The sequence below is a fragment of the Daktulosphaira vitifoliae genome, unplaced genomic scaffold, assembly GCF_025091365.1.
Source record: "Daktulosphaira vitifoliae isolate Bord-2020 unplaced genomic scaffold, ASM2509136v1 Scaffold_1, whole genome shotgun sequence".
NCBI lineage: Eukaryota > Metazoa > Arthropoda > Insecta > Hemiptera > Phylloxeridae > Daktulosphaira > Daktulosphaira vitifoliae.
Window position 1 is genome coordinate 39,676,120 of NW_026099572.1, and position 20,910 is coordinate 39,697,029.

General features: G+C 27.1%; 2 protein-coding genes and 1 long non-coding RNA gene across 4 annotated transcripts; 2 read left to right on the plus strand and 1 right to left on the minus strand.

The window, feature by feature from the left end:
* Positions 1-1,034: 1,034 nt before the first annotated feature.
* On the plus strand, positions 1,035-13,242 carry LOC126894585 (gastric triacylglycerol lipase-like). The gene is made up of 9 exons (XM_050665706.1): positions 1,035-1,066; positions 1,245-1,349; positions 3,871-4,066; positions 4,742-4,871; positions 5,798-6,032; positions 7,339-7,491; positions 8,113-8,194; positions 8,661-8,803; positions 13,067-13,242. Exons 2-9 carry the CDS (start codon positions 1,248-1,250, stop codon positions 13,217-13,219), a joined length of 1,194 nt encoding a protein of 397 aa, XP_050521663.1. The 5' UTR covers positions 1,035-1,066; positions 1,245-1,247; the 3' UTR covers positions 13,220-13,242.
* Positions 13,243-15,063: 1,821 nt separating this feature from the next.
* On the plus strand, positions 15,064-17,654 carry LOC126894841 (uncharacterized). Its single transcript, XR_007701525.1, has 3 exons — positions 15,064-15,178; positions 17,301-17,489; positions 17,566-17,654. It is a non-coding gene; the product is annotated as an uncharacterized LOC126894841 (long non-coding RNA).
* On the minus strand, positions 16,401-19,785 carry LOC126894839 (ATP synthase subunit d, mitochondrial-like). Of its 2 annotated transcripts, XM_050666134.1 has the most exons (5): positions 19,375-19,785; positions 19,170-19,297; positions 17,616-19,063; positions 17,287-17,455; positions 16,401-16,727 (listed from the first exon to the last, which is right to left on the minus strand). In XM_050666134.1, exons 3-5 carry the CDS (start codon positions 17,732-17,734, stop codon positions 16,485-16,487), a joined length of 531 nt encoding a protein of 176 aa, XP_050522091.1. In that variant the 5' UTR covers positions 17,735-19,063; positions 19,170-19,297; positions 19,375-19,785; the 3' UTR covers positions 16,401-16,484. The 2 variants fall into 2 exon arrangements, with proteins under 2 accessions (XP_050522091.1, XP_050522090.1); XM_050666133.1 differs by having other exon boundaries at positions 19,170-19,785.
* Positions 19,786-20,910: the final 1,125 nt, after the last annotated feature.

Sequence of the window (20,910 nt, forward strand, 5' to 3'; positions counted from 1 at the left end):
TAAAGATCATTGATGTAATAAATAACATAATTAATTACTATTAATAAAGGAATAATGGTCGTTGATTACTTCTTTCCTTTGAAATCATTATCAAATTTAATTAAAAAAACCCAAAATAAGGAGCATTCTGGCTCAGATTCGGTCAGCTATTCCTAGAGGTTCTCAATCCACTCAATTATGATCAGTCAATTTACACTTCGTTTTTCTATCGAGGTACACGCAAAAAGTAAACCATGACGTCCATATTATAATTTCATAACAAAAAAGAACGTCTATTTCTGAGTATTTATTGGAAATATTAAGGTAGGAAAAGAATAATTTTACCAAACACATATAAGGTTTAGAATTAAATTTTATGAGTATAAAGATTAAATAGGCACAAAGAAAATTCAAGTGATTAACAATAAGAAATATACTAAGTAAATTAAATGAATCAATAATGTTTGTACAAAGTTAGTTGCTACGGAGTTATTTATATCATTGATACGTGTCTATTTCAGTAGTTAAATAGGAGGTTCATATATTACCACCATATTACTCTGGGTAGATACACGAGGTGCTCAATCCCACTTATCATTGATAACCATCAATACTAGTGACATTACTGATATTAAAGAATTGACTATCAGTCTCATGATATCTTATATTAGTAAAATGAAAATCACTCTATTTTTCTATCATTTGTTATCTTTCTTACAAACCCTGGTACTCATAGCCGAATATAAACAATTTTGAAAATTTTACTATGTACAAAAATTAAAATATTTTTTATTTCATTTTAAAATAAACTTTATAAATCCAATCTAACAGTTCTATAGATATACTTCAAAATTAAATTTTTTTATCAATCATTGCAATATAATAATTTTATACAACCGAAAAATCCTAAGCCATTAAGGTTAAAATGAAAATAAAGTATTACGTTTTATTAGTTGTTAACCATAGAAAATACAAAAGACATAATATTTGGCCTTCGATTTGAATATTGAACATAATAATCACAATTACAATTAACGACAACATAATTTGTTCACGTGGAACAAGTAACTTCAACAATATAAAAAAGGTAATTCAATACAACATCTTGATATTTCTTATAACTTAATTTTAAATTTTTTATTCTATCAATTAAATACTTGTACACTGTTTTTAAATAAAGTTAAATAAATATTTTTTATATTTTCTAAATTATTGATGTAAATACACATATTACAATATCATTTATATTAAAATTTAATTCACAGAAAATGATGTTCTCATTTATATCGAAAATAAAATCGAATTTATATTTATTTTTATTAATATTAATATTTATCGGTGCAGCAAAATTAGTTGTGTCGTTGAAGACTGTAAGTATATTTTATTATAAAAGTTAAAATTTATGCAATCACACTTTATTGTTATTAACATGACTAATGTAAGGGATCCAAAACATTTTCAACACGTAATTGATGGAATACCGCAACTATACTCTGTGTTATCTTATGAGAGTTCTTGGAATTATTAATAGCATAATCATAAAATTTTCTCAAATTTTTCTCTAAAAACACTCAAAGATAACTCTAACCTCATTAAAAATGCTAAAACACGAATTGTTATATAATTTAGTTTAATGACTGAATTAAAAAGTTAGTAAAAGTATAGTCTTATAAATAAAATTCTCATAAGAACTGATATATTCGTAAGAATTAATTATTTCATATAAATGTAAAACTGTTTAGTTAGTTGTAAGATAAACTAATTAATAACCTAGGTGTAATAAAATGAGAATCGGGGTTATCAAAAGTAATGTTTTCATAACTTTTATTCTATGCGCAATATTTTGTGATTTGTTTGCGTCTTATAATCATAGTCATCATTATCAGTAGACTGTATTGTAAAGGGAATAAAAATGGAGATCAACGATTGATCAGTTTGCTATTATAGACTAAATAATAGAAAAAAGTCTAAATTCCGCCAAAATATCTGGTAGCTATCTGTTGATTTTTAAAAGACCTATGATAGCCTACAATGACAAAGTCTTTATAATTTAATAGAGAAGTTCGGGAACCCACAAAATTTAGTGATCTTGTCAAAAATGTGCATGGAAGACATACAGTATCAAATAAGTTTCAGACATACGGTATCAGGAGTGTTTGTAATAAAAAGATTCACTATTCCCTACTTTATTATATACAGCATTGGAAAAAGCTTTAAGGGATACGTAAATGTAAACAATTGGAGTATTAATTGCCCAACAACATATACAAGTACTGGATTTGCAGATGATTTAAATATATTAGAAAACTCCATAAAGGAGACGAAAAAAGCAGCCTGAGATCTTGAGCAAACACTCAGCAAGATAGGGATGAAAATCAATACCAAAAAGACTAAAATAATGGAGTTGCTAGTAAACAAAAATTTCCCTAACTTTCGAAAAAATCAATTAATTTTGGTACTTAGGAACTGTATTGGGTATTCAAAATGATTAGTTGAAGTAAATAGGAGTAAGGATAATAAAGGATAAAAGAACGGTATTTGCCTTAAGTAAGTTTTTAAAATCAAAATTGTTCTAAAAAAAAAAAAAACTAAAGCTAGATTGTATACGGCAATAATAAGGCTTACGCTCACCTATGATTGTGAAGCATGGAATACCACCAGTATAACTGAAAGAAGACTTATGATTTTTGAAAACTGAATTCGGAAGATAATATGAGAACCAACTTATGATAGCAAAAATGTATCTTGGAGGAGAAAATTTAATAAAAAATAGATCTGAATTGGGAATCGCATCAGTCACCAGCTTCATAAAAAGCAAAGGATTCAATGACTAGGACACGTAATGGGGAAAAACTAAGACAATATAAGTAGAGTAGTCTTAAACTAGAAAAAATGGGAAAAAAACCTCAAGAAAAACTCAGAAATGTGAATGAATATTGTGAAAGAATACATTGAATAGTTATGAGTACAGAAATTAAGAGAATTAGTTTAAGATCAAGAGAAATGGAGGGATATTGTGATGATAGTCAAAACTCTTAAAGAGTATTAAGTATTAGAGTAAGAAGAAGAAGAATCATTAAATATTGATATTTTAAAGTTATTTAAAATTCTGTAGTATAAAGGTTACAATTAGAAGTGGTGTTGCAAGTTAACACCCTTAAGCTTCAATTGAATCTCTTAAAGAAATAATCACTATAAAAACTTGAAATTTTGTAAAAAAATACTACTTAATTGAGACCCATTGATAAAAAGCGCATTAGTTAATATTTTTTATTTAAGAGTTATAGATTAATTTATCAAAAAGTTAAATTTGTCATCTTCACCACGCCTGGGTGGTGAAATTAAAAATTTGAAGTAAATATATATATATAAATTTTAATATTTTTTATATCAGTAGATATTAAGAGTGATTTTTGGTACAAATATTTAAGTTTAAATTTAAAATTTTATAGTATTCATATTTTATTTGTACATGAAATATTTCGTGTAAAGTTTTAGTAAAATATTTTAACAATTATAAATTGTAAATTTTAAATCACTACGCATGAATAATAATATCCGATTTTATTCTAAAAGCTAAAACTATTGACCAAAAAGTATTTATTTTAAATAATATATACATATATATATATATATATATATATATAACCTAACCATAACAAAATTTCTTTAATATATAAATAAATTTGAACAAAAATGAATTAAAATTTGATAATTGAAAAAAGCACATCCCGTAATTGCACCATTGCATCTATATTTAATCTAAATTACTTTCAGTTATTTTTTCTCGCCACTGTAAATAAATTAACATTAAACCTTATCTATGATTGAATTATTATTTTACATATTATGAACATACTATTTTAATAATTATATTTCATATTAATATAGTCAGACAAAATATTAGAATTTGGATATCCTTTAGAAATATATGAAACTCAAAGTAAAGATGGGTATATGTTGGGACTTGAAAGAATTCCTCATAGTAGAAATGTAAATAAGACATCAAAAATCGGTAAACCCGTTTTAATGGTTCATGGTTTATACGGGACATCTATGCTTTTTGCTGCAGTTAACACATCTCAAGGTAATTATGTAATACAAACAATATTTTTTACATGGTTAGTTAATACAAAGTTATTGTTTAACAATGTCTCATGCAATATATTTAAAAATATAATACCTAATATAATTTTTTCTTCACAGAAGTTAATAGTATACTACGCTCCATAATTGTCAACAAAAATACCCTCTTCATCTTTCTTAAAACTTTACCAACTTAAACTTTTTTAAATAGAAACATGAAGTGTAACAAAGCTACATATAAAAATAAAAAAAATGGCAGATTGTTAAGATCATAACTTAATTTTAATTTAAATAACATAATTTTAGGAGGGAACAAAATCAGAATAACGTGCAAAAATTCTTACCTGCCGTTTTGGTCTTTGATTACGTAGTTTTGGTTATGGTATAATTAGTTACATATTACTGTTAAACAACTTAAACATTCTGATCTGATACTCAGTGATAACTGTAAATTTAATGGCATTAAAATAATTTAGTATTCTACTAAAATACCAGATCACTGCCATCAAATACTATCTTACTATATTATTATTTTAGGTAAACCACTACTAAAAATTACTTTATGCCCAAAACATAACCAACAAAGCTCTCTCTCTCTTTTCAATCCCACTACAGTAATGATAGAAAATTTAAAAGTTAAAAACAAATATATAAGTAAATATATATTTTTTTACAGCGTATGCTTTGTCAGATGCAGGCTATGATGTATGGTTAATGAATTTTAGATTATCTGGTATATCGAAATTAATCAAAGATCCAAAATCTGGAATAATTCCTCCATTGCAAAATGTTTCATGGGACTTTAGGTATATAATGATTTATAATTATTGTAAATAATTATAAATATTAAATAAATAATTGATTTTTTATATAAAAAAATAAACGACGAATTTCTAATTTTAGCAAGTAACTTACAAATGCATTTGCAAAAAAAAAGACAGAGGAAACTAGGTGAATGATACGTACATAATTTTAAATATCTATTGTATTTTAATTAAATTTCATTTGAATCGGTCTTATGGTTTTTATGAGTTATGCCAAAATATAATATTAATTAGAAATATGAACTTAATTGATACGATTAAACTTGAATTAATTCAATGAAAAATATTCGTCATTTACTATCTGTTGTTTCATTGTTTCAGAAGATATAAATATTTTTATAACTGTTCGACTGAAGATAGTTGCGAAATGCTTAATGATTCATAAACTTGCTTCTTATCCCAAGTCTATATTTCAATGAAATTATTCATGTTTTATTAACTAATATTTTAATGTGATTTTAATTTGTTAATTCCTCGAGCACAAAATTAAAAATAATTAAGATAAATCATAAAAATAATATTAAATGTTTCATAATATTTTAACATAACATGTTTGTATTTGCTTTTATAGTTGGATAATTCAAATAATCTAAATATTAAATATTCCATTTTTATATCCCTCAGTATCTTTTTCATACTTATCCTATTTTTTCATTACACATCACTGTACCTTGAATTATTATAATAAGCCTATTGATTATATTTCCCAAGAATATAATGATTTTGAACAATTAAATTTATTTGGTATTTTTGCAACAAAGATTTAAATAATGAATATTGAGCAAATAAATTCATAAAAATTTGGTTTTTCCCTTAATTTTTGTTGTAGTGCAATACATATAAAATTTGACATCGACTCATTCTTTATAAACTTAATAATTATACTTATAACAATGAATTATTTCAAGTATGGAGGAGTTGGCCATTTATGATTTGACTGCTTCAATTGATTATGTATTGAATATAACGGGATATGAAAAATTAGACTTGACAGGATTCTCTCTAGGAAATACTATTATTTTAATTGCATTATCAGAGTTGCCAGAATACCAAAATAAAGTAAATAAAATAGTGATGATTGTGCCAACAACCAGAATGAAAACTTACCATGCACCAGCTTGGAGGATGTACTTCTTAATTAAGGTTAATAACTTACTTTTTAATTAATTTATCTAAATAAATCAATTATAAATATACTTAACATTACATTTGATGAGAGGGTGGGTGTTACATTCGATTCTGGTCTTAAATTTTTGGTCCATTTCAAAGAGCTGCAAATTGTCTAAATGGAGTTCTAAATATGTCGAGAGATTTGTTTATACATACTTTTAAGCGGCGTATTTGAAAACGTAGCTTATTAATCGACAATTGTAAGTTTAAAAGAAACGTTAACCTGGTATTCAAAAACACACTTTACTTAAAACTGTTTTAATACTCAAAACTATTTTGAATAAATTATGTAAAACTGTGAAAAAAAAAATAAGAAAGAAGTAACGTTGAAAAGGTGTACAAGTTTACAAACAAAATATTTTAGACATATATTAGTTTGTATCAAGTATGTAATAAAATTTAGTATCAGAAATTATTTTTTATAAATTACTTATGACAACATATGTTTGCGACATAGGCGAATGAAAAATTTTGGTTTTGGGATGCGTTAAAATAAAAGGAACCTTGTAAGTGATACTTTTATTTTTCGGTTCATCAATGTAGATCTAAAGTAGATGACTAATTTTCCTTTCACTTCTTAGAAATGATACACATAGTTTTATAATAATATTTTTAGTGAAAATCATTTACTTGCATTAGCACTGTACTTATTAATATATTGTTAAAAAAGTATATACTAATCTGCTCATTTTAATATTCAATTTCTGAATTCAAAATATGAAACATATAAGATTTTATAAAAATTTGTCATAAATTTATAGGATAACTGGTAAAAAAAACCTCACTATATTGTCTGAGAGTGCTAAAACATACTTAGTACACTCTGTGTGTACTCTTATGGTATATCGTCTTAATATGATCGCACACCATAGATCGCCCCTTAAACCCAACCTTATGTCTAAATAGCTCGAAAAGGTATCGAACGTCCCACAAACGATCTTTAAGTGACCACCAACATTGTTCTTTAAAATAATCTGAATAATAATGTTACCTGTCAAATATTCTCATGAGTTACTGGTATTAAAATTACTATTACTAAGTTTATAATTGTATATATATTCTATACCGTTTATATTCACAGTATTAAATATGTTACTGCAGTAATTTTTTCACAACAATGTAAGGAATTATTTTATTTTTCATCACAAAATTTAAAAAAAATAGTGAAATCTGCTTGAAATTGCTAATTTCATGCCAGGAGGTGCGAAGTATTCTAAGTACCTCCTTTTTGCGTCTATAATCATAACACTATAATCTTATATTTTAAAATATTATTTAGTTAAGAATAAAAGGAGAGAAATATATACCTAAACTCCCAGATTATGATAATCAGATATTTGGTTACAATTGTATGAAAAATAATTTGTTTTGGAAATATTACTGTAGAAATGTTGTTAATTCAGTACAAGGAATAAGTTTACCATACAATAGAGTAAGTACATTTCGAACTATTTTTTAATTTTTTTCATTAAAAATATACATACTTAGTATTCAATTGGATTAATCTAAGTGGGGTTATTGTGAGTACTGGTAGGTAATTGTAAAATTAATTCAAACGATATTAAAACAATAGTATAAAAATGAAATGTTAATAAAAGTGTGAAATCTAGAAATAATAAATATTTTGTATATACAAAGAAATAAGGTAATATGATTTTTTTTATTGATAATTACTTAAATGTCGAATTACTCCAATATCGAGTTCCTTGAAAAAAAAACAATTTTGTAAAAGTTTAACCTTACGTATAACACAAAACATATAATATATATAAAATGGTAACATATTTTAATGAATAATTAGAATTTACTATATTGCACTAAAACAATAAAGATATAAATTTAATTTCTAAAAATTCACTAATGTATACCACAGTGTAATATAACTGTATATTGATTTTTATAAAATCAAATTTCGGTGAATTCAATCCACTTTTGATAGGTAAAAATATTTATTAAACATTGCAACAAAATAAACTAATTTTATTTCTCAATTATATTATAAAAAAATTGTAATTTATTATTTTTTATTAAAACTAATTTTTATTGATATTAGAAAGCATTAGAACTCCTTAAAGTGTATCCACAGCCAACAGCCGTCAAAGTTTTATTTCATGTTTATCAACATATTAGATCAGGTAAGATTCATTTTTCAAAATTTTATCATCAATTTGATAGTGTTAGTTTGGGATTTCAATATCAAATACATATAATTAAAACTTAATTTGTGTTAAAACAATTTCCAAATAAAAATTTAAAAAATAATAATTATATATGAAAATAACTTCACTGATAAAGACGAAAAATAATAATACCTCAATTGTTTATCGGAGGTTAGTAGTATAATGTTATTGAAACAAAAAAGAAAGCTTGTCCTAAAAAAATCAACAGAATTTATTTTACCTAGTAAAGTCATAATTATGAAATAAAAATGTTGGTAAGGGGAGATTGGAGAAAGTGAAACATTTTTCTATTTATGTCCCTTCATAAAAAAGTCCTAATTACGTCTTAGCATCAAACAAAAAGTAAATTTTCTTATTGAAAAATAATTTTATTATCAGAGTAATAATCAAAGTTAAGATACATTTTATTGTAATTTTACAGATCATTTTTGTAAATATGATTATGGACCAATTCAAAATATTAAATATTACAATTCAACTGTACCTCCTGATTACGACTTAACTAAAATAATTGTGCCTTCCTACATTTTACATTCAAAAATAGATTCTACCGCCACACCAGAAGTAATTTAAATTTATTTAATGTACTGTTAAATTATTTAAAAATTGATACATTGTTGCTGCCATAAAAAGTATATTATTTTGTAAAACAAAAATTTAATGATACGTGATATTGAGTTGCAGTAATGTATCACTATGAATGCAAGAGAGTCATAAATCAAAATTCGTTGTTTTAACGTGTTGATAAAATTCGAAACAAATTATTCTATTTTTAACACGCTTATATTAGTTTCACCTGTATGTATGTATATGGTCTTAAGACTAGAGTGTCATAATGCATTCACCCCACCCCGCGCCTTGCTCACCACACGACGGCACACTATTCCTATAAAAATTTATTTTTAGTTATCGTACTCATACACAGGTGCTTGTCATCAATATTATATATATATAAACAAATTTTTATTTTGACTGACCAATACCATCCGCGTGTCATACGGCTTACGTATATATTCCTACCGCCGCACAAAAGTCAATTTTCACGATCTACGCGGTCAAAAATATTTTTTCAATTTTATCATTTCTAATCGGTATTTACTGTTTCTATGCGGTATTATACGTCTGATTAAAGACATATTTTTGTTCAGACATAATTTTTTTTGGTGAAATATAAGTAAAAAAAAAATTGGAGTAAAGAAAAATTGTCCTCGGATGTCATAAATAAAAAACAGTGATATCCATAACAAAAATTTAGGATTCATTTTAGTTTACGTTATGTAATACAATTTGCATGCAAAATAAAACAAAAAATATAATAATATTATGTACAGTAATTCTATATTTATTCAAGTATGGAGTCATCTTGGTCGTCATCTCTATCAGGTTCGCAGTAAGGATCTGCAGGCAATAACATTTCAATTGTTTCGGGACAAAAATTTTTTGATATAGATGTCTTCTTGGATCTTAGACTGCTTATTAGTGGATCTGAACTCAATAGTAATCTGTTATAAACGTCCCGATTACAGTGTTCTCTAGAAAACTTCCTAGCGAAATTCTGGCGATATATGCAGAAATGCTTATTACGTGCCTCTGCAGCCTCTTCCGACAATTGACCTATTGGTAGCAGAGCCTTTTCAATTATAGTTGCTCCATGTATTAAAATTCTATGCATAGTTGGAGTCATAGGGTGCCATCCATATAAGTCTATATACAATTTTGCGGTTTCTTCGGCGTATTCGCCGTATATTTGAGTGTCGATTCTATGGCCACTCGAAATAGTTTCTAATATAACTTTTAATCTGTAAATTAATTCGAAGTTTATACCGGTTATGTCTGCAGCCAATTGGGGATTTTCAAAAAATCTTCTACTGGTGTTACCATCATTGGTATTTCCAAAATTTATTTTGGGCATGTCCACCAGTAATCCAGTTTCAATCCGAAACCTTTCTTGGATGTGCTTTTTCGTTTCTGCTTCCAGTTCTTTCTCTTCGTCAGTCCTCCTCTCTCTATATTTTTTAACTGGTAATTTATATGCCAAATGTAAAACACTTTCAAACAGTCTAATTCTGGCGTGCAATACAGAGAGCCCAAAATTAAATCCAGTTGAACTTGATGTCTCCTTCTTGTCAATTTTGTTAAAGTCTTTCGATGTTGCACCACAGATATAGTACCTACTTGCAGACTTGGTTCCGGTTGCAGGATTACATATTTTCCCGTTCACCATAGTCAAGTTAAAAGAATGTTTAAAAGTGAATTTGATTTCGTTCATATTTATTTCTGTTGCTTTTAGTCCTTTCACGGAGTCTTCGACGTAATTTATTTCTTCCATTGTGACATCAGTTGATTCTTTTAAAAATCTGAATCTTATTGGACGGCAAAATCGTGGGGACGAGGGCGTAGGATCTTACCATATTACTTTATTATTGTTTCCACACATTACTTGAAGTGGCACAAATGAGCTCAAAAATAAATTAGCATCTGATTCCATATCACCATCGAATTTTTGCTTGTATTTAGCTTGCTGAGAGCCATCGCAACCCCATTTACAAATTATATTCAAGGAATTTCTCTCTTCTTCGTTAAGCGTTAATAGCACTTCTTCCAAGAAAATTGATAACCCCTTAATGGTATTGTCAATAAGGCTCTGTAAGCTGCTTTCCGCACAGGTGCTCGTAACTCTCAAACATTCCTTTGGTGGAAAGCATTCTTGTTTTGCTTTTAATAAAAGGTAATATGGAGGATAAAATGCCTTATTTTTATTTCGGATAATTTCGTATTGACGTCTTGTAAGATCGGCCTCAACGAACATTGTCAGAGCTTGTAATGGTGTCAAAGGCGTAACACAATCTTTATTTTCTTTTTATTCGATTGCTTTTTTATATTCGTGAGCTCGATCAGGATGATTCGTTATTTCTTTAAGAATATGTGACGCATCTCTTTTTCCTTGTGCTCTTAAGGTTGTTTGTGCAGCGTGGACAATTATGTCATCTTCGACATTTAACCTAATTTCTTCAGTTTTTCGACGCTTGGTTTGTTCACTTGCAGTATCAAAAGTTTTCGTAGGGCGTCCCGTTCGATTCAACAATTTTAACGGAAGTTCGAAAGTTCCCCCTAGCCAAGACTCATTACATTTCAAAAAATTGTCATCCATTCTGTGAGATTTCGCCCACCTTTCCTTTAATTTTTCTTTAAATATAGAAAATCTGTGTTAAATTGTTTTTAAATCACCATCAGTGGTGCCATAGTTTGATAGTAAATGATTTTCCAGATAATCGAGTTTTGCGTCAAAATTTAGTAAATTTTGGTCTCTCATTATTTCATAGAGGTATCTCATGAGGGAAACAGTTTTCACACCTGATGTGCTGGCAGTTCCTAACATAACGAAAGACAATGATTAGTCAAATAATAATAGAAATAAAATTTTTTGGAAAAAAACTATGTCGCTAAGAATGACCTTATTTTTGCTATCTGCAAATTTCGGCAGCTAATTTTTGTAACATTCAGTGAAGAAAGGATGGAGCTTTAAAATAAAATAAAAATGAACACGGAGTTTAACGGAGAACTACAACTTTTTCAATTTTAAAGCTTAAAATTACTTCAAAATTTAACACAGAAAACACTCTTTGTTATACACTATGTAATTATATGAATTTTGCATTAAAGCTAACTAAAATATATTAAAAATAAAGATAATACCTTGGTTATCGAAATTCATCACACACTTCAAACACTGACACTGGAAAAGAAATATTTATGTTCAAACTTGTGGTTGCTTGTAACACTGTAATCCCGAAGAATAGCGCACTGGTTGATGGTCAAGTTCCAACTATCTCTGCACGTTCGGGGTTGACGTGGGGTAGTTATAATGGGTAATTTGGGATTCCCTGAAATGTTTACTAATCACCGATAATTGGTTTTTAACGATTTCCGGATCTTTGGAAAATCCAATTTTGACCGCGTAGATTGTGAAAATTGACCTATGTGCGCCGTTTATACCTCAGGTATAACGTTTGTCCGACTTGCCTGCCCACAAAACACAGCTATACCTAGTGCATGATACATTTACGTACTTAAGTCGCATTATTTGTATATATATATTCTAATTACTATTAAAATTATATATTAATACGATTTATTCTAATTAAGAGATATAAAGTATTCATTCCGATTACGAGGGATGATTTCCATATCGTCATTTTTCGTCACTACCTCCACGTTCCGGGAGTGAGTAATATTGTTTTAAATGATGCACAAAATTATTACATATAGGAAAATATAATAATCAAATTTTTGGAGTTAAGGCAATTGCATATCATACAATTTAAGAATAATATAAATGCTAAAAACAAAGTAATATTTGAGAAATTGGAAGATTTATAATATTTTTCTGGGGTGATCCTAAAGAATAAAATTTTCTTGGAATACGTATTAGTCTTACCCTACATATTAAACAATGTAAAAAAATCGGTGTCTAGGGATCTAGCCCCCTGTATCCCCTCTTGTAAATTAACTACTGAATTTAGAATGTATCCCTCTCATCGAAGATGAAAACATTGAAGCGAATTTTTTTAATTCGGTGCTCTTACACTCACAAATCCCTAATGAAATAGTATGAGTTTTATATAATATTTTTGTTAAAAGTATGGCATATATTGATAGAATTTTAAATTTATAATAATATATAAATTTTAAATAATTTTCGATTCGAGTGAATTTTAACTACAAAATTCAAATAAACAAAAAAGTTTAAAATAACAATGTGAACAACTTTTTATAAAAATTCACTAATAAAATATATATGAAATATCTTTTTGTTTTTTTTTTCAGGATATTAAATGGTTAGTTAATCAACTACCCAACGTAAAAAAAACAAGATTTATTAAAGAAGCCCGACATAGTCATTTAGGAATTATTATTAATTCTGAAGCAAACAAGATAACCAATAATTTTATGGTTCAAAGCTTAAATGATAATTCATAAATTAAAATAAATTTTTTTAACAAATAATTTGTTTTTAATTCATTTAATGGTTTTAATGGAGTTATTATGTACAATGAATTTCAGCCACGAGATATTTATCAACTTTTTGATTTTTAATAATTTTTAAGTGTTTTTAAACCTGACCCCTACATTTTTTTTAGTTTGTCCTACGTAACATATATTCAATTTTCAACTTTCTATTTATAAATGGAAGATCTCCTAGTAGGCATTGAAATGGGGGTTAAAAGTGTTGATTTTAATAATCGAGACTTCGCAAGAAGGGAGTGTTTATATTTTCAATAAAAAAATTCCGTTGTAAGTAAAGAGGATTTAGGAAAAAATGAAAAACATTTACCAAAACCTTTATTCAATTTTGTGTAATCACTATGATCTAAGCAAGACCTTATATAATAATAGATATTTATTACAGTAATGCAGTAATTACAGTAATAAAGTTTATATTTACTTTTTTATTTGAATTGATTTAAATTTATTACTTTATTATAATTCCCATTAAATAAATTTGATAATATTATTACATAACTGTGCTGTATATTACATATATTGGTTTTATACAGTATAGTATAGATCTTTATTATTTTTTTATTTCGAATGTGTTATCATATTTAAAATTAATATTAAAATTTGTATTTAATTATTTGGGTCATGGAATATTTATGAATTTTTTTTGGTTTTTAATAGGTTTTTATAAGTTGATTCCGATTATGACCCTGATTTTTTTCTACCATCAATATTTTATTTAAAATTTGAGTATTTGTAAAACTATGTTTTTTCACGTAAAATATTAAACAAAAAAATTGCAGAAATTATTATCATGATATTCAAAATATTAGGATGGTCTTAATTTTTTAAATTTGGAAATTTGATGCAGAGACCGCTTACATTTATAACTGTTACAATTTCTAATGTCTCATTAGAAATTACTCATACTGATCGAAATTCATTAAAAATGTTCTCACTCAAATTATATATTTTTCCAACTTTATCCAATATAATTTTTTTTTGGCATAAAAATATAGATTACTGTACATAGTTTTTTGTGTTACATGAAATATATAATAATAATATGTAGGTAGTTGTTACTTAGTTAAGTTGAAACATTGGATATAATAGAAATTAATGGGGAATTAATTATTTAAATTTTAGCCGATTGTAAATCGTTTCTTTTCGTCGGAGAATAGAGATTAAAAGATGTTTTATATCTCTTTATACAGCTATCCACGACTCAATCACCTTTAATTTACAGTAGTCTGTTAGTTTTTAGTGAGAGCCGATTTGCCTTGAAAATAGTTGGTATGGGGACGAATGAGAATGAAGAAAAATAATTAAACAAATTTTTAATTATTTTCAATTGTTTTTTTTTTTTTGTGATTTTGATATATACATTTTTTTTTTGGCTCTTGAATACCTGACTTGAGCAACCTCTTAGGGAAATGAGGATTTTCAATCTCCGGAAGTAAACACTATGTAAAACTTACTAAAATATTAGTGACTTTGTACTATAAGTAACACGTATTTCACAAAATACACAAAGTGTTGTAAAGTTTAAATATTAAAGTATACTGATTACAACACAATAGTAAAAAATTATAAATTTCAGTGTAACTTTATAATGCATAATGAAGCCAGATATAAGAGTTCACAATGTACAATTTCATATTTCATATCAGTATAAAATTTGTGAAAGATTACTAAGAAATAAGGCACATAAACGAATATATAAATACACCCATTTGTTTAACGACTGCGCGTTTACCACCGAAAATACGTGAGCAATATCACGACTTGTTGTTCGCCGATATCCACTTCAAAACGCCCGGTACGATTGATATGTTGTTGGGCGGAGATGTCTTTCCACATACTGTACGTCCAAAGGAGGAGATCATACACATGAAAGGTTTACCTTCCAGGCTTGACACCTATGTAGGACGGATATCAGTAAGTACAGTCTCGCTCACTGACACCTCGCCCAGCTATTAAAGTCACTTACTGCGACCCTTAAGCATAGTTGTAAAAAATACTTTTAAAAAGTATTTTAAATAATACTCAAATATTTAAAAAAAAATGTATTTAAAATACTATTTGAATACTTTTCATACAAAAGTATTTGAGTAATACTCAATTACTTTACAAAAGTATTTCAAATACTAAGAATACAATTAAAAAATAATAATAATGTTTTTATTTTAACTAAGAGCAAAAGGTTCCACCTAAATAATTACCAAGAAGGTAATTTGAGTCAAATATTGAGTACTCTTAAATTAAGAGAACTCATTTATTATTTTCGATATTTTTTGTTAGAGGTAAATAAAATTAATTATTGGAGACTAATCAGTGAAAAAAATAAATATTAGTACACGTGTAAAAACCTGTAAAGTATGTCTTATTGACAATAGAGTAAATCATTTGAACCTGCAATAGGCTATTGTAGGTTCAACTGATGTATTAAAAATATATGTATACATAATAGCATTTAGATAAGCACAATAATTATGTTATACTATAATGTAACATATAAAATAACAGAGAATTATTCTTAATTTTCATTTTGACAGAGTTTAATTTGCTTGCTGTGTTACGGTTAGCAAATTAGAAAAAAAAAGTATACTAATAGTACTGAATATTAAACAGTATTAAATACTAAATAATTGTATTTAAAATACTACTCAGATACTTTTTATTAAATGTACTTAAAAATACTATTCAATACCAATGAAAGTATTTGAATACTTTTATTCAAATACATTTACTCAAATGCTTTACGCCTTTGCCCTTAACCCACCTGTTGGCAGTTTGATGCGTCAATTTTGAACAATAGAAGAACCGTCAGCACCGCTATTTCCTACAAAAGAGGATGAATTCTGTGATCATTGGTTTACACATACTACCACACGTAATGTATCGGTTGTTTTTTGTAACGCAATTGTTCAAAGATGAGATTATCACGATTGTAATAAAAATACCGCTGACATGAGCGCGTCTTCGCTTAACCACGTGCTCGGTGAATCTCGTAATTTTGCCCTCAAAAGATTACATAATCTCGAACAGTTATGAATATAATTTTACACTAAATTTTTTATCTGTAATCAAATCTTAGTAAAATTGACTAAAATTTATTTGAAATTAAACAATTTATAATAATAATAATATTTTCCTTTTATATAAATATTTATTCCAATATATTTTTTGAAAATTCAGTAAAATTATAATGTAACTAACAAAATGAAAAACTTAATGGGCAGCTTCAACTTTTTTTTTGTTTTTCTGACCCTTCTTCTTGCGGCTCGTCAAATACATAATCAATTTCTTGATGAGGCCAGAATGATGGCTTGTTTTCAAGATCTAATGTCAAATCAGGTTCAATATAAGCAGCATCTTCATAAGTCATTTGGGAATATGGCAACAAATTCTCAATTTCCTCGATCCTTAATTCTGCTTTTTTAATATTAGAGGCAGCTACCTTTTTAAATTCTTCTATTTCCTGCATCTGTAATTATCATAAGAGAATAATTAGACAATGACATTATATGAATAAATAGTAAAATTTAAAAGCACAAAATTAATACCTTTAAATTTTATTATTTTTACTTTTATAGGGCTATTGAAAAAAAAAAAAAAACAATTCTTATTAAGGTTTTTTTTTTATATTTCTCTCAATTAACTGGCACAAAATGATCTAGTGTATTTTTCTTTATCGATTTGCTGAGTAATAATAGAAAAATAATCTTACTTTGGAGTTTTCATACAAATAGGAAATATAGAGCAATATTTCCTAATTTTTCTATTCCTAGTTTTTGGCGATAAAACATTAAGAATTCAACAATAAAAAAAAATCAATCCTAACATTTATGTGGAGTATGGTAATAACGGTACATTCATCGAAAATAAGGCTTAGTTAAAAAGTAAAATTTGATTATTTTTCCAAGTTCATACAACACTTTACTTTATTCACATTACAAAATTTAAATCTGAACGCAATATTTTTAAAGACAATTTTCTAAAGAGTAATAAATATATATATATGAATAAACAAAGAGAATATGTACAGTTTTTTTTTCAGAGCTATCAATAAATGCTGAATATTTGTCATCGGGATATGGAATTTTAACGGCGTTGTATTGCTTTTCAAAATGTTCAACTAAACCAGCGATAGGAATAGCATTCTTGTATATGGCCCAATCAATTTTAGGTGCTTCTGGGGATAATGCAAACATTCTGCAAATTATTTCATTCAATATTTTAAATATATGTTAGTAATATAAATTTATATAATTTTTTTTTACTCGTTTATCACATTATATTAATCTATAAAATTTTAATTTAAGAAATATTTAGCGATAAACATTTAATTCGGTCAAAAATGATATTTACATACTTTCGGAGGTACCCATCAGATTTAGCTTTAAAAGCTAAATAAGCAGCTTTTTCAGCTTCAGGAACACGTTCACTAATAGCAATCCAATTAACAGACGACTGAGCAATTCTTCTAGCCATTTTAATTAATATAATAACTTTTATAAAAAAAATGGTTAATAACAGCACCACGTTGTTTGAATTTATTAAATTTACAATCGCATTCAGATTCTTACAAATATTTATGTTATCACGCAGCTGTAGCGATGGCAACGTATATCGAACTTATCGATACATCGATATATCGATTTTTTATATCGATATTTATATTAAAATTTGTATTTTTTGTTAGTTTGTCTAGCCAATAAAAAATTCAAAATGTTTATAAATACATTATACTTCAAGTTATATGCAATAGAAAATAAAAGCTATTTTTAGCCCAGGTTACTCTAAATGTTATGTTCACTTTTCACGTCCAGTACTGGATATTATTGTTACTTTTTTTATGAATAATAGAAATACAATAGTACTTATAATGCACTCGGATAAATCATAATTTAACACAGCTGAATATTCTTAATTCGTAGAATTCGACAATTTTTTAACCCTCTTACTACACGAGAAAAACCCAATACATTGTTATAGTCAAACACACGAGTCTAATATACTAGACATTTTTCTGATTACATTGATTTAACTCAAACTGTTTGTTCACATACTTTATAGATTTCACCAGTATTTCTTTTAGAGGTGTATACAATTCATTATCTTTTTTTTAATATCATCAACTAACAAATATTAAGTAACAAGGTTTATTATTAAAAATTTTACAACAATAAAATTTACATATTATTTAATAGCATTAGTAAAGTATTTAAATAAAGTAGCTTTTAGTGTGAAATCGTTTTAAAGAAGGATTGATAGATACTAACAAAACTTAAAATAAAAATAAATGTATTAAATTAGTTTCTGAACGCTAGAATTTTATAATGTTATTGTTGGATACACATCGATATGTTGTCGAGAAATTGTGTTATGATTATTAATAATATTGTTTTGCTACACCGGTTGATGTCGGTCTTCTCTCTATCTCTGCGTTGTCGCCGCCATCTTGGCGTATTTTCAACTATAAGCTCAATGACGCTTGCGAGCCAGTAGTTTTTCTATTCGTTTTGTTGTAAAAATAAAATATCACCTTTGCGATCGTCGCACCATTGTGCGCTCAGTATATCGCCGTTGGGTCTATATATTTTCTGATATACATCAAAATACTGTTCACAACATATTGTACACGTTGGTCAACTACTTGCATTTGATTTCAATTGATCCCCTCAATATACAACATTATCATCTACCGTTTCAACTAGACGATAAGTATAATGCTTGTTCATCTTCTTTTTAAGACTTACTCACATTTATAATTTATTATTTGTTCATATCATCGCCATTGTGGCATTAGTATTAAGTGCCCTACATATCCACATTGGTGTATATAAGATTTTATGATTAAAGTATTATACATTTAATAATTATATATTGTAAATTCATTCTACATTTATTCATACAGTCCACTCACCCTATTCCTTTTACTCGACATAGTCAGACTTAAGACAAAATAAAACAACGATCGTTAACGGAACCCACGTGAATACTACCGGGCGCTGCGTTCATTCGTTGGTCCTTCGAGCATGGATATTTAATTGTCTTAATCATTAGAATATAATGTATTAGAGGCATTTTAAAGTAAACCTGGAAGAAAAGACTATCATTGGAGTACATACTTTATGGGATAGTTCCCTTAAGTCAATTACTGAAATTCATAATTTCGTCATTAAGGTTAAGTCAGACGTTAACCTTAAAGGACAGCTTGAAGTACGCGTTCGTCAATTAAGCGTTTTTTGAAAAACAGTTTCGCGAACATCAAGAGGCTATTGTAAGCGCGTTAATAGAACTCTATCGCGTCGAACAGTTCGATAGTATCGTTTCGCCGGTGACCGTTGAAATAGAAAACATGTTTTATGATATTAGTGCTGCTGCATTACTATATTCAAAACGTGAACACCCCGCAACCCATTTACTCATTTTAAAATGAAATAAAATACCTCTGTAAATTAAATAAAGTGTTTCACAATAATCGATTCCGTGCACAAGATTTACTGTGATCACAGGAAACAGCGTTGACACAATAATAAAAATTTTTAATAAGTGAGACTAGATTATACATAATATGTCAGTTTTTAGAACAATATTCATTCAAGTATAGACCTGTAATTGCATGCAAGAAAATTTTAGAATATATGAGAGAAGAGATCTATTTTTCTCATTGCATGTACTAAACATTAAACATTGATAATACCTACATTGTATTTGTATACCTAATTTAACACATAAATGAATCTGTGTTGATGTTAATAATAAAAAAATGTTTTTTTTAGATTTTAAATTTACTCTTTATTTCAATAATAGTTAACAAATTCTAATATAATTAGTAAAAATATTAAACAATTTAATAGAAAAATATTTTATTAATATCAAATAACCATATAAATTACTTTTTGTTTAATTATTGCGGGTATATATTGAGGATCTAAAATTTTAACAGATGAAAAAAGGAATCAAATTATTGAATGATTAGAAGTTTTAACTTAAATTAGCTCAACCATCTTATAGGTAAAAATCAAGGTTTGAAGCCCATCATCTCATAAAATTACTAATTAGTAATAACCTACTACTTTTTCAATAATGTACATACAATTTGAATTTAATTCTCATTTATTTCGCGCTTTAATTTAATTCTAATATATATAAACAAATAATGAATAAAAAATTATTGATAGCAATATCACATTTAATTTTTCAATAGTAGTTAATAAATAATAATAATTTACAATGAGTAAAATGAATTATTATTCACATTTGTGCAAAACAATAGTTCATTGATATTTCATATTTGATATTAATCTAGCTAAGATTACTATTAAGGCGCATTTAGAAGGCACTCTACGAGTATGCCTTGCGAGTTGTAATTCGCGTTCCACAAACTTCAACAACTCACAAGTCAGAATCGCGCCTTTAAAGATTCGACGATTTGGGATTTGGAGGTGACTCAGTGAACTCATTTGAGTGAACTGATTCATATCAGTGAGTCAAAAATCCCATCTCTAGTAAAAATTAAGTGCAAATTCTGAATTGGAGGTAAAAATACTTTCCGGTATCAGCAAAGATTGCTGGCGCGAAAATGTGTTTTAGCCAGTTTAACCTATGCAAATGAATGAATGATAACGTATTAGGATTTGTATATTAGTATCACATTTATT